Source organism: Bombus fervidus, chromosome 6 (genome assembly GCF_041682495.2).
Source record: "Bombus fervidus isolate BK054 chromosome 6, iyBomFerv1, whole genome shotgun sequence".
NCBI lineage: Eukaryota > Metazoa > Arthropoda > Insecta > Hymenoptera > Apidae > Bombus > Bombus fervidus.
Genome location: NC_091522.1, coordinates 16122051 through 16149728, shown reverse-complemented (window position 1 = coordinate 16149728; position 27678 = coordinate 16122051). Strand labels below are relative to the sequence as shown.

At 41.5% G+C, this 27678-nt stretch overlaps 2 protein-coding genes across 4 annotated transcripts; one reads left to right on the top strand and one right to left on the bottom strand.

The window, feature by feature from the left end:
- Nucleotides 1-16: 16 nt before the first annotated feature.
- Nucleotides 17-26887, bottom strand: Sev (receptor protein-tyrosine kinase sevenless). Of its 3 annotated transcripts, none has more exons than XM_072005168.1 (20): nt 25882-26887; nt 18488-18547; nt 13266-13325; nt 13045-13135; nt 11164-11396; nt 10830-11069; nt 10017-10164; nt 9438-9934; nt 8947-9236; nt 8516-8872; nt 7977-8280; nt 7564-7887; nt 6848-7449; nt 6114-6752; nt 4630-6035; nt 4120-4542; nt 3775-3995; nt 3217-3687; nt 2770-3133; nt 17-1980 (listed from the first exon to the last, which is right to left on the bottom strand). In XM_072005168.1, exons 1-20 carry the CDS (start codon nt 26032-26034, stop codon nt 1106-1108), a joined length of 7758 nt encoding a protein of 2585 aa, XP_071861269.1. In that variant the 5' UTR covers nt 26035-26887; the 3' UTR covers nt 17-1105. The 3 variants fall into 3 exon arrangements, with proteins under 3 accessions (XP_071861269.1, XP_071861268.1, XP_071861270.1); XM_072005167.1 differs by having other exon boundaries at nt 3775-3998; nt 25882-26886; XM_072005169.1 differs by having other exon boundaries at nt 3775-3998; nt 10959-11069; nt 25882-26885.
- On the top strand, nt 11652-13033 carry LOC139988137 (cAMP-dependent protein kinase catalytic subunit 1). Its single transcript, XM_072005181.1, has one exon. It carries the CDS (start codon nt 11851-11853, stop codon nt 12892-12894), a length of 1044 nt encoding a protein of 347 aa, XP_071861282.1. The 5' UTR covers nt 11652-11850; the 3' UTR covers nt 12895-13033.
- Nucleotides 26888-27678: the final 791 nt, after the last annotated feature.

Genomic DNA, 27678 nt, shown 5'->3' with positions numbered 1-27678 from the left:
AATTCATACAGTATAATTATTTTCTTAGTAATATATTCTCTATGACGATGTTGAAGATATTTACAGAATTTGGTTTATTTTCAATTAAAGGTTATAAAGTTTGTGGGGGAAGGAACTAACATTATACATATTATAATCAGTATATAAAGGTATGTTTTTAAATAGGAAGACTATGAAATATTTTTTAATTATAAGACTATTTCTTTTTGTATTTGATAGCCAAATATTGGGTACTATTTATTAATATACTTACTTTAATTTATCAGTTGTATACTAATCTATTTTTTATGAACCGTTCATTCTTTTATCATGTTAAACTATACAAAGTCAGTTTCGGTAAGTAAATATTCACACTTTACTTTTATTACTACTATCTTGTGTTTTGTTTACTATTTCTCTCGGATGTATACTTACAATATGGTTTTAATACTTTTATGGAAAGAATAAGTGAAATTTAAAAAGTAGGAAATTTATATTGTTAAAGTATTTACAAACCTCTTCAAATTTTATTGATTCTTAAAGCATTAATAACGAAATTTGAAAGTACAAGTTTCAAAAATTCTCAGTTCAGTCACATAAAGCTTATTATGGGCAAAAATTTATTCTTAATTGTACTGTTTTAAAAAGAACCACTACATGTATATGTAAAACTTAACAAATCCTTAAACGTAATATGAATATCAGTTTCCATACTATACTTTATATTATCGCTAATATGAAATTTGTACAATGAATGGTGAAAATTTGCTCGTACTTCCGTGTCATTAAATAAATACATTAGTTGCAATGGCAAATATAAAATTATCGCAGATTAATCACCACATAATTCTCTATAGCTATTCTTGATTCTTAGATGCTAAGCAACAGGTCTGATTGTCAATTAAAATTAATGTCATTATCAAATAAAATCTTTCTGCCACAGTTCATGTAAAATAAATTTTAGATACTAAACTTACGTATGTACATACATTAATATGGCAGTTTAAAGCTATGGAACTTTACACGCATTTCCAGTTTCGGTACCGAGTTATTACTGAAATTACGATTCTGTTTTAGAAACACGACCCATCAAATGACTTAATCCATCACATCTTTAATAAAAACTTCACGACCCGTTTACTCTAACAGCATCCGTATTGATGTTCGTGTATGTGACTATATTGTTACTATCCTCGACAACTGGAGTCTGCCTCAATAAGTTTAATAATGCACTGTTTATCACCAAAGGTATGTTAGCTTTACCATTTTGCAAATTGGAATGAGTCCTTTGAATTTTTGGCAATGCGTTCTTCGTAACGTTAATATCGTTTGAGTCGCCGGTTCCTCCGATAACGCCGTTCTTTAATGGAAGAACATTTTGTGAACTAATTAACGATGAACTAGGTCGAGTAGGTGGCGCTAAACTAATATTCGAGCTTAAGGAACTAGAACTTCTACCTTCTAAACTTAATTCCGATCCTCGTCGTTCCGTTACGTTCCTCTTATTTTTCCGCTGATCAGTCAACGATGTAAAGGAATCTCTTTCTATAATCGTTTTAATAGGAGGATTAGTTAATTTCGAACTATCTAAAGTGTTACATTTCTCAGTCATGCTCGTGATCGATGCTCTTTTACGTTCTGGTAAATTCAAACTAGATATCGACGATCTCTTATCACACTTTCTTTCTGGTTGTTCTTTCGCATCGTTCGAAGCATCTTTATGTTCTTGTGGCGTATCAGAATGCAAATTGCTCTTTACATCTACGTTTGTACTAGCTTTATTCATATTGGCTAAATTTTGATCGGAGATGTGAATCGACCGAGGCACTTCGTATCCATTTGTTGAATTCTCCCTTAGGATGATATCTTCGTTATCCGCTAACAATTCTAAATATTTCGGTATTTCATTCGATTGTGACGTAAGTGTCGCATTATGGGAATTCTGAAGGAACGGTTGCATATCTCGACTGCCTTCTGAGCTGCTGGATTTCCATGAATTCCCTGAGAAAATCAACACAAAATCAACATTATATTACATTCAGTCTTATTCAATAGTTGTAGTATGAGTTTGAATTTGTATAAGAAGAAAAGGAAGACTGGTCGAAAAAGCAACGTACATAAAGATGATCTTTACAAAGAGAACCTACCTGAATTATTATGATTTTGGTTCTCGTCAGCAAAGTAAGCCATGTTACAGACGCCTGCAAGCATGAGCCATGCAATGATAAATATGTATTCAAGCAAATTGTTAAATTTATATATTTAACACTTTTATGGCATCGCATCTTGATGATTTGAATCGCAATTATCGAGTATGATCAATTTTCGAAATAAATACGCTTGTTTTGTAACATGTGAAAATAAATTAATGTTAATCCTATTAGTTGTTGAAGCAGCTATTAGCTTACAAGTTTAAAAATCGAATTTTACGAGATGGCTATGAAAATTATGTAAATATATGATTGTATATATAAGCAACAGAGAGAGAGTTTTAGTCATAAATGATCGAAAATTTGTATGCAAATTTTTTTATGTCATTCCCCAAGCTATATACGTATATCTTAGAAATATTTCATTTTATATAATAAATTCATTTTGTAAATTGAAATATTGGAGAATGAGATAAAAAATATTAGTATTGAACTATAAGAATCATCCTAATAAGCTAATATGTGTTTGCTGACAATTAATAATCGACGATTGATATATTTAAAAAATAAATGTATATTTATGTTCCATGCCAGAGATTTACATAATGCAAATGTTAATATCCGTATTATTGAAACATACCTCTTCTAGCTAAATAATGACCAGTATGAACCGGGTTCAGTTGTGCATCCTCTATGGTACTTCGAAGACTAACTATATTTTCAAGGCAAACTTTAAAGCTCGGTCTAGCATCAGCAACGCTCCAACAACGTAACATGAGCTGATGTAAAGCAGGTGGACAATTTAGAGATTTGGGCAACCTTCCACCTGCGCGTACATGGTGTAATACTTCGATATTTGTTCTGGCAGGATACGGTTGTTGTCCCAAGGACGTGATTTCCCACATTAATACACCAAATGCCCAGACATCACTCTGTGAAGTGAATACACCGTCCACTAACGATTCAGGTGCCATCCATCGAACAGGAAGCAATCCTTCTCCTTCCTGTAACAAAAAGTTGAATATTTGTTTCTGTTTTATATCAAGATCGCAAATTGTTATTACGTTAGAATTAGGAAGATATTTACTTTTCGATAATAATCGTTCTTGTATATATCTCTGGCCAGTCCAAAGTCACCGATCTTAACGACACGGTTCTCTCGATCTCTGGCAGATACCAAACAATTTCTACACGCGAGATCTCTATGTACAAAATGGAGCTCCTCCAAATAACGGCATCCCCTTGCTACATCCTCGCACATAGCGAGCAAATCTTGCAGTCGTAACGCGTGTGGATCCGATGGTTGCAAAGATCGACTCGCCCTTAAATAACTCAGTAAATCTCCAGCTTCCATCAGTTCCAATACCAATAACGGTGGGTCCGTATCTAAACAGACTCCCAAAAGTCTTAACACGTGTTTATGTCGAAAATGACTCATGAGTCTAGCTTCTTGAAGGAACTCTGTCTTTTCCTGGGCCGAGGCACCCTTTCGCAACGTTTTGATCGCAACCGGTGTAACTCCTGGTCTCTCCAAATCCTTCGCATTCCCTTGAAATACCTGAAAAATTTGTATATACGCGATAACGACATAGTCTCGTAATTGCAATGATAGTTTTTAAATATTTGTTATTTATATGTCGCTTACTTCACCAAAGGCTCCGCTACCCAAAAACTTCGCTAAGGTGATCTGTTCCCTTCTGACTTTAGGAAGCGTAGAATCGTCCGGATCGTTCTGCAAGGTAGACGCGTACAACGCGTTCGATTGAACGAAATTTCCGCGTGGTATCTCCCGAAGCGTCGCTAACTCGACGTCGCTCACTAACGGAGGTAAAACCGCCTTTTTATCATCTTTGCGTTGCCGGTACACTGCTGAATTACAAAACTTATCCTTTATACTCCTGTTAACTGCACTCGAAGCGTACTTATTCGAACAGGGATTACTTTAACCATTAAAAAAAATACACTTTATTTATAATCGTCATACACTTACGGCAAAGGAAATAACAGAAGCAAATGAGCATAATAGTGATAACAGGGACGCTAAGTCCCAACACTAAACCAAGGTGTTGTTGAGCCGCTAATATTCCACCGGTAGCTTCGGTTAAATCAATGATCGGGCTGGATCTGCTCCAACTACCGAAACCGTACGCGTTTCTAGCTTGAATACGAAACCGATACTTGTCGTCCATGTCTCCCGTGATTATCCAATAATTGTCCGTCCCATTGTAATACAACTTCCAGCTCGCGTTCCCGGTGGAGTCTATTTGCTCGTTAATTTCATTGATCTTCATCCCTTCGACACGGTACAACGTGATCTGCGAGCCATGAGCTTGCGCTGGTTCCCAATTCAATTGATACACGGAGTTACGGAGTTTGGTTACCGTTGGCATACCTGGAGCACTCGGTACATCACCTGTTCCCCAAATAACATAAAACAATATATGGATAATTCTAGAGAACAATTTTAATAATTCTATAAAGAACAGAAGGAATTCGTTACCTAACGTTTGAAACGTGAACCTCCCATCCGTTGGCCACACGAAATCTTTCTTATAATTTGGATATCTCAGAAGCAGATGAAATTTGTACAAAGTTCGTGGTTGCAATTTCCTGATGAAATACGTCACTTCGTCGTTTTCCATCGTAAAGTCATTCGCCTCTTGCCAATTTTCTACAGCAACATCTTTGTATTCCAACGTGTATTTGACCATCAGATCGACCGTTGGTACCCAGGATACGTTCAAGCTATTCACGCTAACCCCGGTCAACGTCAAATTATTAGGTTCTGGGTACATCTTGACTACTTGACCGGAACTTTCACTGTATACATCGTTAACGTGGGCAGGATAAGCACGAACGAACACTAGATACTCCTGATCAGGTAGCCATGGTTCCAACATGGTGAAGAATCTTCCATCGGTTGTGCGTTCGGTGCCCTTTATAAATTGTTCTCCCTTTTGTCGTGCTCCGTTTATTAATCGAACCAATCTCCAATGTACCTCGTATCGTACAGCTGCGGCATTCAATATCTTTGGTGGCATCCAGTAGACGATAGCCAAAGTTGGTGTCAGAGCTTCCACGGTTACGTTCTCCGGAGCTGTAGGAGCGCCAGCTTCCGTTCGTAACACGACACCAGAATCAAATTCTAAACTCATCGACTCCGAATCAGCGTAATAGTTACTCAAAGCCAGTTTCAGTCTGTATTTCGTGAAAGGCTTCAAATCCTTTATTTCGTATTCCTTCTCGTAAGTCTGCAACTTTGTTCTGTCGCTGTCCTCGCACATGTTTGGATCATTTTCTAGACATTGAGACACGTATATCGTGTATAGCGTCGTAGGTAAGCTGTACCCTTCGCAGCCAAATTGAGGAACCGGCTCGGGAAGTCTCACAGTAATGCTGCTTGCTGTTTTTCTCGCTTCTTCCACGTTGTAGGAATCTTGACGAGGAATCAAACAGTTGGTGATCGGATAGGTTTGCAGAGATTTCCCAAGGGCTTTGATGCTTCGTACAGATGGTAAATAAAAGTGCTTGATCTCCTCGTCATTGGGATATTTTTTATTTACAAAATAAATTTGATCTTCCGGAATGTTGGACCAATAAATGTTCATCTTGTCGACGGTCAACGATCTTGCTGGTAATCCTTTGTTGAAACCTGCGCTTACTATCAAATTGCACTTACATCCGTCGATATCGGCGCTGTTTAGATGACCTTCCAAAGAAATCCAGTACATGACTGGTTTTCGATAATCGGTGCTATCGATCGTCATCACGGGAATGACGGATGGCCTGTAAGGGCAGGAACAGTCGTCTATATGATCGAAGAACGGTTGAATATCACTGCCGCTCAAATTCGATCGCATTATCACCCCGCTGTCTTTCTTAGTTTGTTCTATCCAGTACAACGATCTGTAAGAAATTAAATCAGATTATAGAATAAATTTGAAATATATATACGAAGAAGGATTCCGTAAAAATGGTAGGTACCCGGTAGTTGGTAATATATCAAGATTCACGATACGTCTGCTCGTCGTAACGATGTTTTCGTATTTAAGAATTCCAGCTTGCCACATGGTCAAGTCTAACTTCATGATACATCCACCGTTTTCTCGATAGCTGGATTCGGACCAGTAAAGATGTCTCGCCACCCAATCGACAGTTATACTAAATGCACTGTTGTTCAACGTTAATATTTTAGTAGCGTTTGCCCCATCCAAGTCCGATGTTACCAACTCCTGCATTTCATTGATCCAATAAATTTTGCTTTCCGCGGCCAGATACGTCACTTCAACCGCGATGTGCCGAGTAACGGTATAATTCATTTCCTGATCCAAATCGGATATTCGAACCGCGTCCAGCGTGGCGACCAGCAATTGCGGTATCGGATTTTCGTAAATCGTCGAAACGCTGATCACGTCGGTGTATGGTCCAGCGCCAATTTCCGTATGAGCTCGAACTTGGAAGTAATACGTTGTGTTTGGCAACAAGTCTTGAACGGTGTGTTCCAACAACGTGGATGGAATAAGCGACTGATCGCAGATTTGCATCTCGACGTTGTTCTCCTTGAACCAACACTGAACCGTGTATCCGGTGATCAGACCATTCGTGAACTCGGATTGATCCCACCTGTAACGATTTTATTTTTCAAATAAACTTAATTATCACATAGAGGTAAAAAGTTTTTATCGTTACAAAATAAAATATTCGAATGTGATATTTACCTGAATATCGCAAATATGTCGATATTTTCGCTCAGTGGTTCTTTACGAAACTCTATAAACGCTCTAGGATTCGTTGGCTGACTGGGAACGCTTTGTGGCGACCTCAGTATCTTCCTCGTATGGTGTGCCGTTTCCCAATACGTGAAGGCTTTCACGGTCACCTCCAGGACCGAATAAGGCAAAATCTGTTCGGAATTGTTATAAGGCATCGAGGTTTCCGTCGTTATCTCCGGATTCGAATTGGTATTGATATAATCCGCGAATTTCACTTCGTAGAAGACAGTTCCATAATTGATATTCTCCACCGGATCCCAGGATATGTTAAAGTTCCTCCAGGTGCCTTCTACTCTAATACTGCTATAGTTTACGGCGTTTGGTAATACAGCTACGGTTTCTGATGTAAGATTCTTTGGATATTGATGAAGCGCCGGATCCATCACGGCCACCATGTGAAGGCCTGACAAGCTGATACCGTTTATTATGGCCGTGTTTTGGCCAGAGAGATCGCCTATCACCGCGTTCCGGTCGTCCTGGAGCCACAGAAGATGCTCCGAGAAGTAGCATAAAGGGCCTTGCATGTTTGGGTACTGCAGTGCTGAGACCTTAAAAACGTTATCGAGAAACGAAATTAATAATTCTATTACTACTATCAACGACAACGAAATGTTCTTTTTTTTTTTTTTTCTAAAATAACAAAATTAAACGACGATAGAAACCTTCTCGGGCACGATTTTATGACTCATCGAAATTCTTTCGGACGTTGGCGCTCGATAAACGATAGATCCACTTTCGTAGCTTCGGACGATCCAATAAACGTATCTGTTCTCTGTGTCCAGCGTCAACCCCATCACTTGTTTCCCGTTAAATATCTCATCCGAATGATAGTATCTTCTGTCTTGTCCGTTTAAACGAGCCACTTCAACGGCGTGGCCTGTTGACCAATACAGGTACGCTTCCAAAGAATCGATCATTAATTCTTTAACGATGGCCAGAATCGACATGGGCTCTTGATGAGATCCATTCAAATTTGCTCTTGTTATCTGTAAAGAAAATACAGGGGGAAAATATAGCACGAAATAAATTTTCAAGTAAATAGAATAGATCGAAGATATAAGAAACATTTATTTACAATTTGTTGTTTTGGATTAGCCCAGTACAATTTTTTCGATATCCAATCGACAGCAACGCTCCCGACAGAGTGAATATTCATCTTCGTCTTTTGATGGCTTGTAATATTGTACCGATACAACGCAGAATTGTTTCCTACGATGTACAGAATATCCTTGTACCAGCTGACATCAACGATGTGATAATCAACCTCTGTCTCCTTCAAGCCCGCTTTATAGATCAAAGTATCGATATTCTCTCCGGTTACGTCGCTTCTTAGGAGACCCTCGTTTGCGGACCACAAAATGGATGCGTGTGATCCGTCCCTAGAAGATTAATCAAACGTCGTACAAATTAATTCTCAGAGATATTGCTCTTGAAACGATAAATAAGAATCGAAATCACAATGTCGAATCGTAATTAGACTACGAATATTTATAAAGACTGTCGAATTTCTTATTTTACGTATTCTGTATTTTTATACTTTTTGATTTTTCACGAACACGTAAGTGGATTTTTGCACCTATCGATTTCCTGTAAGTACATCTAATCGTGATTTACCTCAAGGTTCGACCCCTGAACTCGGTCGACCAGGGTCCTCTGCCAGCGCTCGTGTAAGCCGCCGCCTTAATCGAGTACTCTGATTTCTCTCGAAGATTGTGCACGGTATGAGACGATCCAGCGATATCCTTCTGATGGATCGTCTCTCCGGTAGACTCATCTTTGATTTCCAATTCGTAAAACCAATTTTGCCAGGCTCCTTTACCCTGACCGCCCAATAAATGAGGCGCCTGCCAAGAAACTTTCGCCCTCTCCACACCAAGGACAGCTTGCACGCCCGTAGGAGGATTCACGGGGACAGGAACTGGTTGGCTCGCGTCCATAAGTACATTGACACTGACAAATGAACCGTTCGACCTGAAAAGAACGCTTTTATCGAAGCATCTGCGCGTAGATCTCCAGCCTGGTCGAACAGGAATCAACACTCTCACCTATCGGGGTAAGCATTGTGAAAATATCTGTTTTGTCCCGAGTGATATCCTTCTATCAATACCTCTTCCCCGTTCGTCCAATAAAACAAACCGTTCGCCATGGCTAGCGAGACTACGTTCTTGAATTTTGGTTGCTGCGTGTTGGCGCGAAGATTTATAACTTCACGACCATCCAGGGAGACAGATATCACGGTATTTTGGATGTGATGGGGAACGAGAAGACGGAAGTTGGTGTGATCGACGGTGAAAGCTCCTAAATTAGCGTCTTCTAGAATTAAATATGGCTGAACCTGTAAAAATCCGTGCAACGTTATCGAGGATGAATTTGAGTTTTTGGCGTAAGCTTTTGGTGTAAAACGTTCGAGTTCAGAACTGTCGAAACGCGATGCACGATTACTCTGTGGTATATTTTCTGCTATTATATTTTACAGTTTGATATAGACCAACGATATCTTAGCCAGCCTTTCAGGCGTTTGACATTCGAAACGTACCTCGTGCTTCACTCCGTTGCTTATGTCAGCCAGATCCAATCGGTACAAACCGCCCCTGGTGACCCAGAATAAGTAACCATTGTACGGGTCTACCTCGATGTGCGTGGGTCGCGTCAAGAAGCCAGCCACGGCCACTGTCAAACCTCTTCCGTCCAGATTGCATCTAGCAATTTGCCAAACCGTCGTCGCGTGTTTCACCTCGCCCAGAATGTACAAGTGTAGGTTCAGCCAATCGACCGATAAACTCAGAGGTTTAAAGTTCGCCTGACTCGGGCTGAGTATCACCGTTGGTTTCGTTCGTTTCGTGATGGACGTTCTGTATACGTATCCTAAAGAATCGGAAATGAAGAGGCGAGCGGAAGCCACGTGAATCGCCACTCCTCGAATCGTACTCGTATTTTCGTAAACCACGCTAGGATCGTCCAACATGTCCGCATCTTGTTTCATAACCATGTGCTGACCCCCGAGAATTAAAATAGGTTGTTGCGTGTCTTTCACTGTAACATCACGAATCTCGTTAACGTTTGCATTGTTTCAAAAACTTGCTGAAATTTCAATTTCCATCGTACTGATACGTACCAGCCGGTTCTGGAGTGGTCATGACGTAAGTTACCGCAGGTGGTCCCTCTCCAACCCCGTTCCTCATGGTCACGCTGATAGAATAATTCTTATTCGGCTCGAGATTTTGGAACATGTAGTGATCCGTGTTTTCGGAGGCTGGTATGTCCTGTAGGTTAATCGTAAAACGTATGCAACTGGACTGTTAGAGTGTCTATCCCTTTCGAACCCTCGCTGGACAATCGTTATGCGAATAGGAAAGAAACGCCATGCCAGAAACGTATTTCGTGAGATCTGGTTCTTACAAGCTAAGAAGCTGATGTTAGCGGGATCAGAGATGAACGAACCGATAGGTTAAGCATGCATTGCTTAAACTCACGGACGTAAATTTTTGAAGGCTCGTTTATTTAATTAGCGTTAATCGTGCCAGCGGACAGAATCGTTTTTCTAACGATCTTAACGATCAAAGAAGCCGTGCATTTGTCCCGAGCATATTCGTTCGCTTCGTAATTTTTACCTGTCGATGCACGTATAAATATATGTATACTATTTGTGGGAAAAGGTAGGCAGTCTTGCAGAACCAGTTGCTATTTATTCGCACAGTGCTGTTTGCTACTAAAGTTAGAGAGAATAGGAAAAGCGCAATCGACGAACGCGTCGACGAATGCTGGTAAATAGCGACGATAGCTTAGACAGAACAGCGGAGGGTTTGGAAACGTATTCGCGTAGAACGATACGTTTCGCGAAAATGAAGATAACTGTATCGAAGAAAGTAATTGCGAGGAAAGAAACTAATTATATCGAACGTTATTGAAGTTCTGGCGTGGCGTATACCTTAAGCTGGGAGTGATCAGCCCCTTGCAGACGCAGGACATAAGACAAAAGTGGCCCATTCGGGAAAGGGCCCGGTTCCCAAGACACAGAGGCGCGGCAGCTGTCTACTGCCACCGCTCTTACAATTACCGGTGCTGAGGTTGGTAAACCGGCAGCCAGCGTTCTTATCACGACGCTCGGAGCGGAAACGATAGGCTCCGGATTGTGTTGAGACGATTTTAACAGTAACGCTACGCGAAACTGCAATTAAAATGATCAAGTGACAATATAACATTTATGAAAGGAAATAACGGCGATAACGTTTAAATAAATATAGTTAAATTTAAAAACGTACCCTATATTTCGTGTAAGGTTGCAAATTTTCAACTAAAATCTGATCATCCTCTCCCCACGATTGATTTCGACAATATTGCCAAGTCTCAGCCAGTTCCTCGTACCTCCATTGCACTAAGTACGATATGCCTCCGCCGCGTCTTTCGATGTCTATTCCTTTCCATTCGAGTCGTAGGGAAGTTGCGGTTAGCGAGTCCGCTACCAAAGCTGGTGCCGATGGAATACCTATTTCCGCTGATAACGAACATCGATAGGTATCAATACGTGTTACGGAGTAGAAGATTTATTTGGTTATGAGTGAACCGCCGATCTTGATACGTTTATGGGAAATTTGAAAGTAAACGATGTACAGGTTACACGTGGTAGGTAAAAATATAGAAAACATTAGAAACACGCTACTCTGTGTAATACATAGTAGCTAAAACGATATTCCAGCCGATTTCCATCTTCGTAATTGTATTCGTAGAAATATAATCTGCGCAATAAATATCCGCGGTCTAGTTACGAGAATCGCGTGAAAAATCGACAAAAGTCGATCGCGAAGGCAACGTTGCGAAGGGTCTCCTCCGCTCGCGAACGTCAATCATATAGCGGAACTGTCATAATCGCCATTATTTATCTGTCAGAACGTTTTCGTATACGGAGATCTGCGAATATTTTAATTGCGAAGCGCACCGTAAGTTACGCGATGAATACGGAACGGCAACGAGCTTTCACAGACTACAAAAAGATACTGGACGAATTGAAAACAGCGTTCATGGAAAGATGGAAGATTAACAAAACCGACAGTATCAAACTAGATGATTTCGATCAATTTCGGACTGTGGGTACCGGTGCCTTCGGCCGTGTTATACTCGTGAAATATAAACCAACGTCCACGTACTACGCCATGAAGATCTTAGAGAAAGCAAAAATCGTGAAGATGAAGCAAGTCGAGCATACGTACAACGAGAAAAGGATACTACAGTGCGTGAGGTTCCCCTTTGTCGTCTATATGGAGTACTGTTTCAAAGATAATTCCTACGTATACATGGTGTTACCGTTTATCAACGGTGGCGAAATGTTCACGCATCTAAGACGAATGGGGAAGTTCGACGAATCTCTGGCGCGATTCTACGCCGCGCAAGTTGCTCTCGCGCTGGAATATCTTCATCACTGCAGCCTCGTTTACAGAGACTTGAAGCCGGAGAACATTTTAATTCAAAACACCGGCTACATTCGAGTGACGGACTTTGGCTTCTGTAAGATGATCGACGGTAGAACGTGGACTCTGTGCGGTACGCCCGAATATCTCGCACCGGAAGTAATCTTATCGAAAGGATACGGTAAATCCGTGGATTGGTGGAGCTTCGGTGTTTTGATCTACGAAATGAACGCTGGATATCCGCCGTTTTATTCGCGAGACCCGATGAAAATATACGAGAAGATCGTCTCTGGTAAGTACAAGTTCGCTCATCATTTTGGCGGAGAGCTGAGGGATATATTGAAAAACATACTGCAAGTGGATCTGACTAGGAGATACGGAAATCTGAAAGGTGGATCTATGGATATAAAAGGACACAGGTGGTTTCAGTCGACCGATTGGAATCAGATATATCATCAAAAGATACAGCCTAGTTTCATACCGGAATGCTCGGCGCCGGAAGACACCAGTAATTTCGAAACGTACGCGGAAGAGTCGCTGAAAATAGCCACGATGGATCGTTACGCCAAGGAATTTGCCAACTTTTAATCGAACCGATTACGGAATACCGTTGATTTAACAGCGAAGCGTATCTTTGGAGATACAGAGAAGTGTACGCCACAGCGGAGGCTCATTGCGCGAAACAACTCGTAACAGCGTTCGTCGCGTCATCTCCGTCGTCAGCGAAGTGCATATTACCTTTTAATTGTTGAAAGTAACGGTTCAGCGCGTCGTGACAACCCAGGACACAGTACAATTCTTTGGGTGGTAGCAATTCTTGCGTTCCATTCTATAAAACGATACAGTTGACGTTAGATTCGGTAAAATGTTACCCTCCGTGTAATGACAAAGAAAAAGGAAAAAGAACAACGACATTTAACGTTAAAATTAAAAGTAATAATGTCTTAATATGTACTGACGCAGACGGCTTGACAGCTCGTGTCGAGTGCTCGTTGCCACGCTCCGCAGCCTTTTGTGCACTGAAACAGACGGAAAATATACACGTGATATTACGTTAGACGATGTTCGTTACTTGTCTGATTCTATACTATCTCGTTTCTAATTCTACAAAATATATTAGAGTCGAACGTGTTTACAGGCTTACGGTACAAGTTTACAAGTTTCTGGTAAACGTACGAATTTATTAAGTATTCGTATATACAACAGTCTCGTCTTATTATCGGTAGTGGAGCGTGTGCAGCGTGTTTATGCAAATCGAAGTAGACAACACGCGCTCGTTTGTCCTTAATCGGTACCTCGATTCGATTCTTCGAACGGCGGAACGATCGAATCGAGACGATCAGTGGCGGTAAAGAAACGTGGCACGCTGCGTCATTTTGGCATTGAAGTAACTGGAGCTGTACTCGAAAGATGAACGTAAGTACGAGGCACGTGCCTCAAGTAACGCCCACGTTCATAAGACGGGCCCGGTCGGTTCGTGCCGAGCATGGATTTGCGAACCGAAGTTTAACGCATTAACTTTCTGCGCCAGAGGATGTGGGTATTTGTCGGCGACAAGCCAGTCGAAGTAAGAAGAAGTGGACAAGGAAGAGAACGTACGAGAACTACGAACACGCGCGTATGTGTTTGTTTACCATGGAGATCGTGATCGTTCGCAATTGTACGGAACTTGTTCGCTGAGGCGCCTGATACGATCCTCCGGTCTAGTCTTTTTTTTTTTTTTTTACCGATAAACATGTCATAAGATCAGCAATGTTATCGTTCAGAAAATTGCGTTATTGCTTTGACTTGGTTATTAACCCGTCCTGTTACGATCTTACTCAATAATAAATCAAATCGTCTCGTCGTTGAATTCCGATGGGATCGATGGTTGTCCGAAAAAAAAATTTTTTTTAGCGTCCGAAGAGATATCAAAAATCTTTGGTCGTCCGAAAGAGAGTTATTTTTGGTTGTCTGAAAAAACGTCGAGAATCGTCGATCGTCTTCGAAAAACTAAAAAACAAACTCGTTGGTCGAACGAACGAACCGAGAACGAGAAAATATCTTGAAATATTTCTTCGAGCACATCTTGAAATAATTCGTGCTTTGACGAAACGTAAATATACGAGATACAGCGCGCTCGATGACCTCAAGGACTCGAGGAAGAACAAGTTTGTAATAGTTACGTCTAGACTGGAAGCTTTCGTCGTCGTCTGTAACTCGTTTTTCCTTCCTTCAAGTATCGTCCTCCGGTATGTTGATTCTGTGTATTCCAGCCGCGTTTCCTGTTCCAATTTCTAATTTCGCCAGATAACAGGCGATAATTGACGTTTAATCTTGTCCTCGATGAAAAACGAGAGGCTGGTTAGAACGATCGTTGTTACGGTAGTTGCAACGTTCGTGGACAGCTGCGCCTAGTAAAATCGTTATTTCAACATCGTATCCCGAGATACAAGAGAGCCATTTACCAATTGTCAGGCTGATCGACACTCGGCCGCGTTGGAGAGGCGCCGCACATAAATGATACCCCTCTCGACATTTTAGAATAATAAGCTCGCCATGAAAAGACTTAATTCGACGAGATTAGCGGTGCACCTGCGTTATCATAAGCTTCGAGCTTCGAAGCAAATTCGTCTTGTATTACGTACTTGCTTTTTAGTAGAAAGAACCTTGTATTCTTTTTATTTTCTTTTTTTTTATCTATCACTCGTGCATCTTGGAAAATTCTAATTAAAAAATAGCATCAGACATTGCTTTGATCTTGCGTAGTTTAACTTCTGTTAGCTTAATCTAAACGAAAGTTTAAAGAAACCAGTAACGGTAACAATTTAGAAAATTAAATCTTGTTCACGTGTCTGCTGAATAAATTATTCTATACGAATACGTATAGAATAAATACATATTAGAGGATATCAGAAAGGTCAAATAGTTTAAAAATTCTAGAAGGAAAGGGACCTCCGACGCTAGATAGATAAGTTATTAATAAACATTTGGTGGCGGTTTCATGACTTTGACGCGTTGCAAGTAAGCGCGACATTCGTGCGATTTCTTACAACGATCGTCGCAAAGAATTCTGAATGCAGACGAGCGATACTTCGTCGCGCGATTCCGCTGCGATTACGCGTCCGTCTTTGTTGTTCTTAACAGGGAAAACAAAGAGAGTGGTGCGAGATCGCGCGATAAATCGTGCATCGTGCGCATTCAGGGTGAATCGATGTATCAGATACGAAACGTATCGTTCGTTTCGAGGGAATTATTTGGAGAAACTTTCGAGTTAAAAATACGACGGTCGTTGTTATCAGTTTGTACCAAAGAGAAAGGAAAATAAGATGTAGAAAAAGAAGAAATAGAAGGCGCGCGCAAGATGCGTCGAACGAGCGTTTATCTTGGCAATGCACGATAGTCAAAGCGACCACTCTAACGACCTTAGACGACGATAATTTTTAACGTCTTAATTAATCATATTTCTCGTGACGTTCTATCACTTCCAGCCCATATCGGCTACGATCCCCCTTTTTCAATTAGTTCGCACGAAACATCAACGTTCCTTCGACTCGTTCCCCGATTCTATTCCACTCGTCCTCCGATTCTATTCGACTAGTCACGCTCAAATTCGACTCGCCGCGTTAAACGATCGTAATTTTCTCGGTTTCGTGGCTGCGCCGTAAATAGGGGTTGACAAAGCTATCAGACAGTGGAAAACAGCCGAAGCAGTGCGGCTCGACGCAGCGCCCGCTAATTTCTCACTTCCTCATTAAAACCTCAACACACATTACGCCCCGGCCTGGCCCTCGCTCTACACGGCTCCCCGTAGATCGTAGATCTTCATCCTACCACGAACGAGGATCTATCCGTTCTCTCCTCGTTTCGTTTGAGCCATCGTTCACTGATTGTGCTCTGTGCTCGCACGACAACAACAAAGCGTGACAAATCTGAAACCTCGAATGGATGATATCTGATCGCACAAATTAGACTGCAGATTCGTTCCCTTTCCAGGTCTCAAAAACGGACACAAGGAACCTTAGACGGTTTCCACTGTTTATTAGTAAATGCGAGGAAAGACGTAGGAAGTTTGTGAGAAGCCTGAAATACACCGACTTCTGGTAGCTAATGTCAAGTAAATGCAATTTGTCACGGAGACCTCGATGCTGGTGGTCTGCTACTTTACAAACACACTCGAATGGGTAAAGTCAGAGTGCCAGATTCATTTTAAACGGGAAGCTCGTAAGCTTTTACGTGTATACTTTGCTCTCGTTTATACACTCGAGACCTATGACCATGCACGGAATATTTTATACGCTGTTTGACATAATTGGAGGATAGTTTGCCGGTTTACCTTGACCTTTATATCCGTTACTCGTGTCTGTACGTTAATACGTTTTTTAATTATCGTCATACGAGAGTAAATACAGACTTGCTTCTGTTTGATTGGTTGACGCGATAAAGCTATTCGTAATTACGTTCCCTTGATTGTTCTGACCAATGCACGGCATATATATTCTTCGCATTATACGCATATCCTCATAATATATACATATGTACACGATAGAACGTTTGGTACAAAAGAAATTCCAGAGGTATCGGTTCACCGCCATCGAACCATGAAATTACCGGAAGAAGCACCGAAGCCGAGCCAGGCTTACACGATTTTGTTCGATCAAAATTACATCGTGAAAATTCATATCGTGCGCCGATACGTAATCCGTCACGTTAATTCCTTTCTGTGATATTACATTAAAAAAAAAAAAAAAAAAAAAAAAAAGAGAAAAATGATGATCAGACGTTAGCAAACGAGACAGAGTTTAGCGACAAGCGACGGGTAAAATAGCTGGATTAACCGAGAAAGGCAATTAGGGTTGCGTTTAGCCAAAAGTAGAGCATCTTCCTTTTGAATCGTGTCAGCCGCAAGCTAACCGTTATTCGTGCGCGTTACTGGAACGTACGAACCGTGAAACGAGGCGAGGAAGGAAATCGTTTCGAGCGCAATTCACGTACCGACCCGTGGTATTCGAGGCTTTTCAACCAGCACGCAACCTCGTGTCACAAAATTGTTTAAAAAATGCACACGGTCGATCACCGTCTACCATAGGCGCAACGTAAATACAAATCGTGTTCGTGACAGGAGCGCGCACTGGAAGAAGCGATCGTAACTTAATGATAGCGTTCCTCTTTATCCTTTTTTCGGTGGCACGCGATAATTAAGTGTATCGCTGAGCCTTTTGTCCTTTTCGTCGCATTAATTGCGGTTCTCGTTTCCTACCCTGGAGACACGCGTTGCTGGATATCCTTCCGGCCACCGCGGGGATCCTTTCTCCGTCTCTTCCCTTGTCCCTCGCTTTCCCTTTGTACTCTTTGGAACGTGCTAACGATCCTCTCTGAATTCCAAGTCTGCTTAATTTGTTCCTTTTTTCGAAGAACTTTCCGAGACTCTCGCTTAGTCGTCTGAACCTCGTACGCAAAGTACGATGCAACGTTAACGAATATGATCGTAGCGGCGGTTTTTCGCGGCTTTCTCCGCTGGCGCTTCCGCAACTGGGTGAAACGGGAGACAGAGAGGCCCAGAGGAGCGAAAAGAGACAAGCAAGCAGAGAGAGCGAATCCGGAGTCACACGGCAATTTGGCGACATCCGCCATAGGCCGCACTTGTACGCGATCCAATTTAAAGTCACGAAGCCGTACGAGCCCGGCCATTCTTTCATTCGTACGCGTAATACGTGTACACGTTCATCCATTCATTGCTTTTGGCTACGCTGGTAACGTCCGAATAGCGGAGCAACAGCCTACAGAAGAGAGGAGAACGAGAAAGGGAGACGAAGGACCTGACTTTGTTTTTATTTGCCGTTTACCGTCTCTTTACTAGCCAGCCAGTGAACAGGCAGCACGGGGACGGCAGCGGAAGTACTTTCATTGTGCCAGGGGACCGGCGTCCCTTTATTTTCGTCTCCGATGTTCGCCTATGTTAATAAACGTTCGACGATGCTCCCCGACGAACTTTAAATTTATGGTGCAATCGACGCGAGAATTATCCTCGTCCAGACTTAAGGTTGCAGAACTATTTCAAGAGAAGAGTCACGGAAATACGAATTTCTTCTCACGAATCCTTCGAATTAGGACTGTGTTCTCTGATCGAACTACGAGACTAAATACTGGACTTATTTATAAATCTGTTTGACGCAGGATGGAAATATTTTCGTTCGCTTACCTGGTCGATCTTGCATCGTATACCACATCCCCCCTCCGAGCTCGAGTCGTCCGTTCGATTCTGAAACGAATAAAGGAAAGTTCAATCGATTGCTGTTGTTGCAAGTTAGTAACCTTAGTTAAAATATTTTACCCATCGTTTTCTTTTTTTTTTTTCCATTTCTTAAGATACGTACGTTAAAATATGTTTTTAATTCTGCGTGTTTTTTATTTTCTACGTGATATCGTATTGTACGAGCCGTTACGAGATAATGGCCAAATATTTTAAGTCACACGGGACACCCTAATTAAGGAGGACAATATTCTCATAATGACTCTTAACGTAATATGCAAAATATTTCGCTGTTGTCGACAGATTGCGATGATTTAAATTCATGAACCGACAGGTGATACACGATATATTTGAATAAATACGATCATCCAGGCAACCAGATACGCATAGAAACTGGTTGATTCCCAAAAATTCCCATGGTGAAACGCTTGGCTTCACACCCTTGTTATCGGCGCTGGAATTGTTCGCCACCCTCGATCTAGTGGGTTCGACGAGCACGTTACACCCTTCTTTCCTCGCTTTTTTTTTTTACGATTTGCTTTCGTTTCCATTAAAAACCGGACGCGCACCTGTGTACGGGAAACGCGAAACGTACAGGTGCAAAAGGTGTAACAAGTACGTTTATCCGAAACGGTACCAGAGACCTGAGACTTGGCACGATCGTTCGGCGATTCATTCGCGACGGACTAGGTATAGCGGGGGTGTCAATTGAACCGGATGAAACAATTTACTATGTTTTAAAGCTGGCAAGCGATTCAATTTATTTTCTACGGCCCCTGCACGCTACGCGGCTCTACCGTTATCGCCGTTCAAATCGCAATTTTTTCCCCATACATCGGCGTGTGCATGAAATTTCCAATGAAAACAACACCTCAAACGATACCGTTCTTTGTGAATAAACCAAACGAAAAATTTGCCATTGAACGTCCTTATTGCAGCAACCTTGGAAACTTAAATATACGTACACCTCATATACAATTACGTTTTTCTCGTAAATATCTTGGCAACGGTAGACTGAAAATGTATATACGAAGAAGGTTTTCGAATCGGCGCTCACCGATTTACGTAAAGAAATATTAGCCGTGAACGGTTGTTCTCTGTTTTCCCATCGGAGCAACAAAAAGCGCGAAGAGTGACGAGTCGTTCGATAAGAAATGCCAGACTGATGCGATGGTGCAGTGTTTTCGCGACTATCGCCTCTCGGCGTGGATGTATCAATTTTACGATGAATTTTTTTCTTTCTCTCTCTTCTTTCCATTGTCGAGGAATCTCGTTGTTCGTTCCTTGCCTCGACACGATGCTCGTTTAACTTTGCACCCGATTAATCAACCCGCCTAGACTACAACACCGTATGAGAGCAAATACCCTTGAGACATGTAACCATTCCTCCTCGCTAGAATATTCGCGCTAATTATTCCTTTCCGTAATTGAAACCCGTGATTTCGATTTTTCATTTCCACAACTTCTCTGAAGTTTTCATAGATAATTTTCTTCTTCGATTATTCGAACAATGGTTCGCAACTATCGCGTCAGTAGATTCTAAACGATCATTCCTTTTTATTGCGACGCCTTTATCCCAACTTCCTGTTGCCACTAAAAGGTATAACAAGTCTTGTCATCCTCTGGACGGAAATCAGCAGGTAAAGAGCAATTTTATCTGATCTGAGGTAATCGTCTAATGTATACCTGCTCGTCCTTCCGCACGTCCTTCCGTTAAGGCAAGTCCAACATCTTCGTCACGCCTGAAAGCGTTCGCCAACTGTTGCATCCCGCCTCCAACGGTCTTCGACGTTGATGACTGGGTCTAACGACCGGCTACCGCGTGTCTTGTTTTCAGTTCGATGCACGCGAGACCACCGCAGAAAGACGATTTTTATCGAATCTTCCTTTCAAGGTCCTCGTCGAACGTGATCGTCTTAACGCGAACTCCGTACTTGCGCGTCCACCTTGTATTAATCGACGTCTCTTACGTCTCTTGCATTACGTAAACGTTACCACGTTCGATGTTCGTGACTTATTTTTCCTTTTCATAAGAGAGGCAAACCAGACACGATTCACGTAGACGGATTAAGCTGGACGTTGCTTCGTGCAACAATATCTCGCGTATTTTCCAAATTAACGCAGAAACAACGTGTTCCAGAATTCCATAGACTCTCCTTGAAAGTTATCACGAGTAAAATTTTAGCCCGCACGAATCTCCTCTGATAACACTATCGAAAAATTATTATTTGTAACCGCTGCAAAGAACGATCTTTCTACTCTTCGTCTGGTATCGAATAATAAAAAGAAGCATTTAATTCCACTTCATTGATCTCTTAATTCGAAGAAGAGACGCTGCAGCGAACTTTCAACGATGATCAGGTAGGATCTATGGCAAACTGATGAAAAATGCATCGCGATCCAACTAAGACATCTAGAAATAGTACAACTCACGGGGCTTTGATAGGCTCAAAGCGTCCCAGGGTGTTTCGAGTCGAAGGCAAAGGGTATCAGATTTTTTTTCGTGCGGTCACGAACAAGCTACGGTCGCACGGTGTTGAATGTACACCGGACGGTGTCCACTCGGATGGAACATCTACCTTTGAAGTCTGAGGTTTGTCTTTGGCAAACACCTTAACGGTGTGCCTTTCTCTCTCCTTTCTACATCCCTTTCGGCGTCCGTTTGAGAAGCAACGCAATCGGCGTTTCCAACGTTTGGCCGCGCAAACGTTGCACTTCGTCCACGAACCGCGTCAATTATTCTCGCGTTACTCGACGAATTAAAAAGATAGACATCACCTCGCGTGGTTCACTTTGTGCTCGTTAGCCATAGAAAGCAGGAAACGTTTTTCACCGCGGTTATTTACCATGGAAAACCGTTTCCACCTCGTATTATCGAGCGTAACGATTGATATTTCTTCAGATTCCTTCAGATGTCTTATCGGCAGATCGCGGATAGGGAATTTTAATTTAAAAGCGCAAGGTTGCACACGTAATAATTAAAAATATATGAAATGATTGCTTAAGTTTCATTTTCTTGCGTTCGTTGAAATATAAGTGCACAGAAAAATACACAGTTTATTCGTAAGTTTGACACGAAAAGTAGACCGATTATTTTCTAACTCGTAACTGATAAGATAATGTCTATGAAACTTTGAAAATTCTTATTTCTGTATTAACTTAAAAAAAAAAAACACACATTGCCCAGTGTCCTGTTATCCAGTGTACTTACGAATATCTTAATAACTGTAATACCGATGTATGTAAAATTCAGAATTTCTGAACGTTTCTGTCTACGCGATAAAACGACCACCGTATCAGTTGCACGTTAAACTACAAAAGAGTCGTAGAAAAATGGTCCAATTCGTTGGAAATTTGAACATTATGGTGTCTCGTCAGAGGCACACGTCTAGGCGCTGGGACGCACGGTCGCCATTTAATTTCGTTAATTATCTTCAAGATCATGAGACAAATTAAAAACATTCGCCATCAGCTGCCACCCGTTATGATCTTCAAGCTAGTGTGCACTCTCGACGTATACGTGTGTGTGGAACGTGCATGCCTTTTAATTGATATGACGTCATATAAAGAGGCCGAAACTCCGTTTCCCAGGATTTGTTTGCGGCTCGAAGCTGAGGAGTTTAACGGCGCCGTTCTTCGAGAAATTTTCGTTGTTCGAAGAAAGTAATAATATTTTACGAATTAAAATCCTTCGATTCGAAATTTTCAACGATTTGGACAGCCTTTAGCGATCGTCAAGGAAAATCTCTGACACGAGGGTATCTCTGATCGGTCGAAAACGATATTGCCCCGAATGCTCATAATAGATGTGGGCCACTCGCCCGCATGCTTATGATAGTAAATCATCCCTCGATTTTGGCCATAAATTTCTTCCCCGTAACTTCGCTTTAATAATTTAAACTTTTAACCGAGAATATTGAAAGATTCTATATACACGCTTCAAAAATATATTTCGTACATAAAGTCTGGCGTTTCGAATCAACGACGACCCTAACGTTCCGAATTATCAGGTTTTCCTCAAGTTCATTAATCGGATCATCCATCGTCCGAACGTTTATACGTAAAATTTTTTACCGTAATAAACTTTTGCCTACGATAAATCCTCGACTGATGCAGCCTCGACCGTAACGCGTCTTTCCTCGATAGATAAAGGTTGTTTTTTCACGAAGAAAAGTCGTCGTATAACTTTGATCGTCGAACTTCGACTTCGTAACACTATGTTCTTGTTATATCTTGTTATGTCGATGTTTTGTTACAGTAGCAATGACGCAAAAATAGCAGAATTTATAGAAGCCGCTAATAAACATGGTAGACATAGAAAACATAGTGAAACAATCTCGAACATAGTCGGATTCGCATAAAGCACGAGCCAGCGATCGGTAGAACGATTTGGAATTTCACACGATTATCGGTGGACTTGGAGGTGAACCCCTAGCAAGTTACGAGGCACGCGTTGTAGGTGAGAGGATGTGGCTGGCAGGAAGTTCATTGTGTACGGTTACACATATAATATTGCACGTCGAACGATCCTGCGGATTCTACGTAGTTTCGTACCGACGACAGATCGGAATTCGTCAGATTGCACGCTCGATTCGAATCCTTGTACGATCCTTGTACTTGTACGAATCCGTGAAATTACGTCGTGGTTAAATCGCGTTCCGTACAGTACGAGATCGCATGTAGGTTAACGCGTGGGCGGAGATCCATTACAAGCATCGTTTAAGTAATTATTTTTCAATTAAGAAGGAAAAATTGAAAAAGTAGCGTCCAGACGAAATTGTGGAATTCCAGCTTCTATCGAGCAAACAGTTAGGCGTGTGAAGTAGCAATTGCGCCAATTTACCTGGCTCGTTGTGCCGTTTTATTATCGAGATACTTACACGAGCAAGTTGTTGTATACTTATGTATTATCGTATCTATACTAAGAAAGATGATATACTAAAGAAGATATACCAAAACCATGAAGTATAAATCTATTTGGACGAAAGCGCTGGTGGACCACGATGAAATCACGACATGTCGCAGTTTAGAAAGCTAACCGTCGCTGTTATGCAACCAGTAAGGTCATTCTAGGCATCATCTCGAGATACGATAAGGCAGCCTCACTGCTACTGGTGTTTAGTAAATATCACGGGCGCCATTCGTACGCGATGCATCATAAACACAGATGTCAATCTACATGAATTTTTATAAAGCCTTTCGTTTTTTTTTTTTTTTCACCTAAAACTTCCACGTTTCTACCGACGACTCTTATCTCGGACCTCGACGTCGGTTACCCTTCGAACGTTGCCCTTCGAACTTCGACTTTCTAAAGACGTGAAAAAAAGAAAGAAGAGAAAAGATAAAAAAGGTAGATCAAGAGCAGAACGAAGGGAAGATAAAGGATCGAGAAGTTGATTTTCCAACCGTGATTTCTTTTATCTGGCGCCGGATAATTGAAATGCAATGTTACGAGAAACCTTTCTACGTTTGACGAGAGATATCGATAAACGCAAGCGCGGTCGCATTCACCACAGTCTCGACCGAACCGATCTTTTTTCACGGCAGGATGAAAGTCTGAGAATTCTATTAAGCCGAGACGAAACGTTCGAAGTCTCGAAGCGGATGGTTCCCGTGGCCCGTGTGAACAAACTCGTCGTAAGAAGTTGGTAATCAGTGTCTTTGGCAATTGGCGTGAACGAAATTGCCAGCAATTATCAATTAAACTCTCCACGAAAGGATCGGTTTAATCATTTCACCAGACCGCCTTTTGTTCCGTTTATCTCTCCTCGTGCATCCTTTCAATCGCCTCAATGTCGCTCTTTGTACGAGTTACAGAGAAGAAAAAGCGGATAGAAAAAGCACGTTTCCGAGTGATCCTTTCGGACGAGTTGAAAGGATCGTCAAACTCGAGCAACCGTAAAGAATTTATACGCGTGTCTCGTAACATCGATCGATGTTTTAACAAAAGTATTATGCTTAGTAGTAGAGAAAAAGAATAGAAAATATAGAAAATACGATTAGAAGCTCTTGTATCTGTTACAACTGGGCTTTCATCCTCGAGATCGTGCTTATGGACTGCGATGATGCGCCGTCGTGTAGTTAAGTTAATTAATGAATGGTACAGTCGGGATGGAGAGTGGACTTAAATTGATACGTCCTTCGTGCGGAGCCATTTTTGTGCTACGCTTGCCTCGCTCCGAGAACTCTTCTCGCGATTCCAACGAATCGACCAGTTTCCTTATCGTCTCTTTTTTTTTTTTGTAATTTTATAGCTGTAGCTATTTCGTAAAAATGTAATATCTGTCATTTTTTCGGGCAACCATTGCTATATATATATATATATGGATCAAGGAAATTTCGACGATATAAAAAAAGGTATACATATATGTACGAAGGAATCGCGAGACGATGACAAACGAACGATAGGCGAGTCACAAATTGAAACAACGAATGAAAATAATCGGTACCCCTTACGGAAAAGGCTATCGAATGGGCTGACGCAGCGATCGCGAATAGATTTCTCGTTTCGTTTCGCGAATACGAACTTTGCGACTGTATTGACCTCTTCGGCATGGAATCACGCGCCATGAAGAATTTCCCAGCGATTGTGATTGTTTATTGCTTAAACGGTGATGCTCGCGTACAGTGCACGCGAACTATGAAAGTCTAAAATGGAAAAAGCGGTATTTTACGGACGATTTAGAGATCGGATTACATGTCGGAGCGCTTTTTAAAATTCCAATGGCTACGTCTCATCGACCGGCCACGCGACGATCTTCGTCGCTCTTATCTACTGCCACTTTCATAATAAGAATTTGCCATAATATTACGAGTAATCCCGCGAATGTGATAAAGAAGAGGGAGAAGAGATAATACCATCTTTTTGATTTACTCGCAATAAGTTTAGTTTTATCGGGCTTGCCGCTATATTATCCTCGGTGCATGCAAGGTAAATGGTATGTAAAAGTATTACGTAAAAGCAACGTAAACCAGCTTACCACGAAATTAGAATACATTTTCAAGCCATATATATACATTTGTACCTCTTACTCTCAACCATCCAACGAGACATCCTTTCTAAACGAGCTGAAAGGTTACCAGGTTTGCGATGCAACGAGTTACGCGTTCGAAATAAATTGCGAACGATTTGTCAAGATTCGAAAGTACCAAAATATGTGAATTGCCGCTCTTTTTATATCTTTCAAATTCATGGACGAGTTGAGAAATACTCTCGATAAGATTTCACTACGATTTATGCGTATGAAATCTTCAGACCTTGAGATTTCAACTTTTATGTCTAACTGGAAAATTCTACGCGTTGATATTCGTGAATAGTTTTGCTTGAACCAGATAATTCTGACCTGATTTAAATCGAGATCCGGGCATTTCGAGGCACATTCTTCCTGCAGGTTGGCTGGAGCAGCTGGATCTTCGAAGTCTTCTGGCAGGAGCGCCAAGACGCTTCCCGCCATCGCCAACACCTTCAGAAACGCACATAATCCCGTTGCTAACATAATATCAACAACCCCCCGGTGAAACGAACCCTCGGTCACCCTCCGCGGAATTTTCGCAGCAATTTCCTTAACCGTCGATCGTCATTGTTCTCTGGATCCGGACGACCTCCACGACCTTAGAAAAAGCTTCGAAACACGAATCAAGCCTCCTTCCTCCGCATTCTTCCACATCGATCCTCTAACTTGAGGAATCCCAACGCTCTTTCAACTATTAATGTTCTTCGGGCGAAATCTCAACTTTTCACACTAATAGTCGGACGATGTACAAATCGATTTCTTCCATGAAATGTCACACACCAGCACTCTGATCTTGCAAATCTTCAAATCGAAAAAATTACCCTTCACTATCCTTCTTGTTACTGTTTGTATCGATAATCGACGAAAAACTTCCAAGGCCCCTGCTATTACACATAAATCGTAGTTCCAATACACCCTTTACTATGTCGGTCGTATATTCACTATGTTTAAAGTTACCAATATACATTTGCGTCTTCGGTTTAACAATTGTCACTGAAAATATCTACCGATGCAAATGTCAACGACTAAAAATCCGAACGATTTCCATCGTTTTCTTTTTCCGGTGTTAAAAAATTGGATTATCGTGCAGGCACTTCTCGTGTACGAATTGAAAACAAGATGCTTTCCGGTGATAAAGTAGGATTCCACGCTATTTCGAATCACTTGCGATGTTTTGAGTCACGAGGCCCTCGCTGTAAGAGCCTGACGTGGTTGTTGTTAATGTCTGGCAAGCATAAGAGCAACTGACTCCGAATGGCCACTAGAGAGTCAACTATCCCCCACCATGGCCACCCTTATCTGTTGCACTCTGCTTGACCAATTCCATACGGTGGTGGTAGGTATACTCCGAAGCGAGCAGAGCGAAGCGTGTACACGTGAGGCCACTATGGTATGCCTGTCGAGTGTCTGAAGACGAACAGAAGGGAGAAACGATCCGAACCTTCGTTCGAGCTGGTCCGACAGACCAATGGTCAATTGACGGATTGACCTGTTCTTACTATCCTCGTAAACTTTCATTCATATATTCGCACGTGCTGTTTTTTGCCGGCTGTCCACGTTGCCATTCAAGACAGGGAAAAGTGAGCACGACGATGAAAAAGTGGTATGACTTTCTTTTTTATCTTTCTAGCAATAGCGTACCTGATGGAATGGTTCTAATTTTTCGAAAGCAACTAAAAAGTTCGTTTAGTACGGTTTTAACACCAAACGAAACACTTTCTTTCAGTTGCTGTAGTCCTAGCTACTTAATTCGTTAATTACAAGGAAAGAAAGTTTCGTTCAATTTGGATTTTGGCAAAATTAAGGAAGACGGTTACTCTTTATTTTTCCGATTAATTACGAACGAATTTCGTATACTCGGGGATAACACATTTATTCGCAATAATGTTTATCGGTATCTTTTAGAATCATGTCGGAATTAAGGTACAATTAAATGTCACGCGTATGTGGCAACATTTTTTAAAGGATTATTCCTTAACGCATAGAAAGTATAAAAGAGAATAGTTTCATTTATCGATCAAAGCGAGAATAGAGAGCTAAACGTGCCAACATTGAATTGAATTCGAACTACACATTAGCCAAAAATCACTTCGTTTAGTCAACCATCCTCTTCTAACGTGTTAGGTT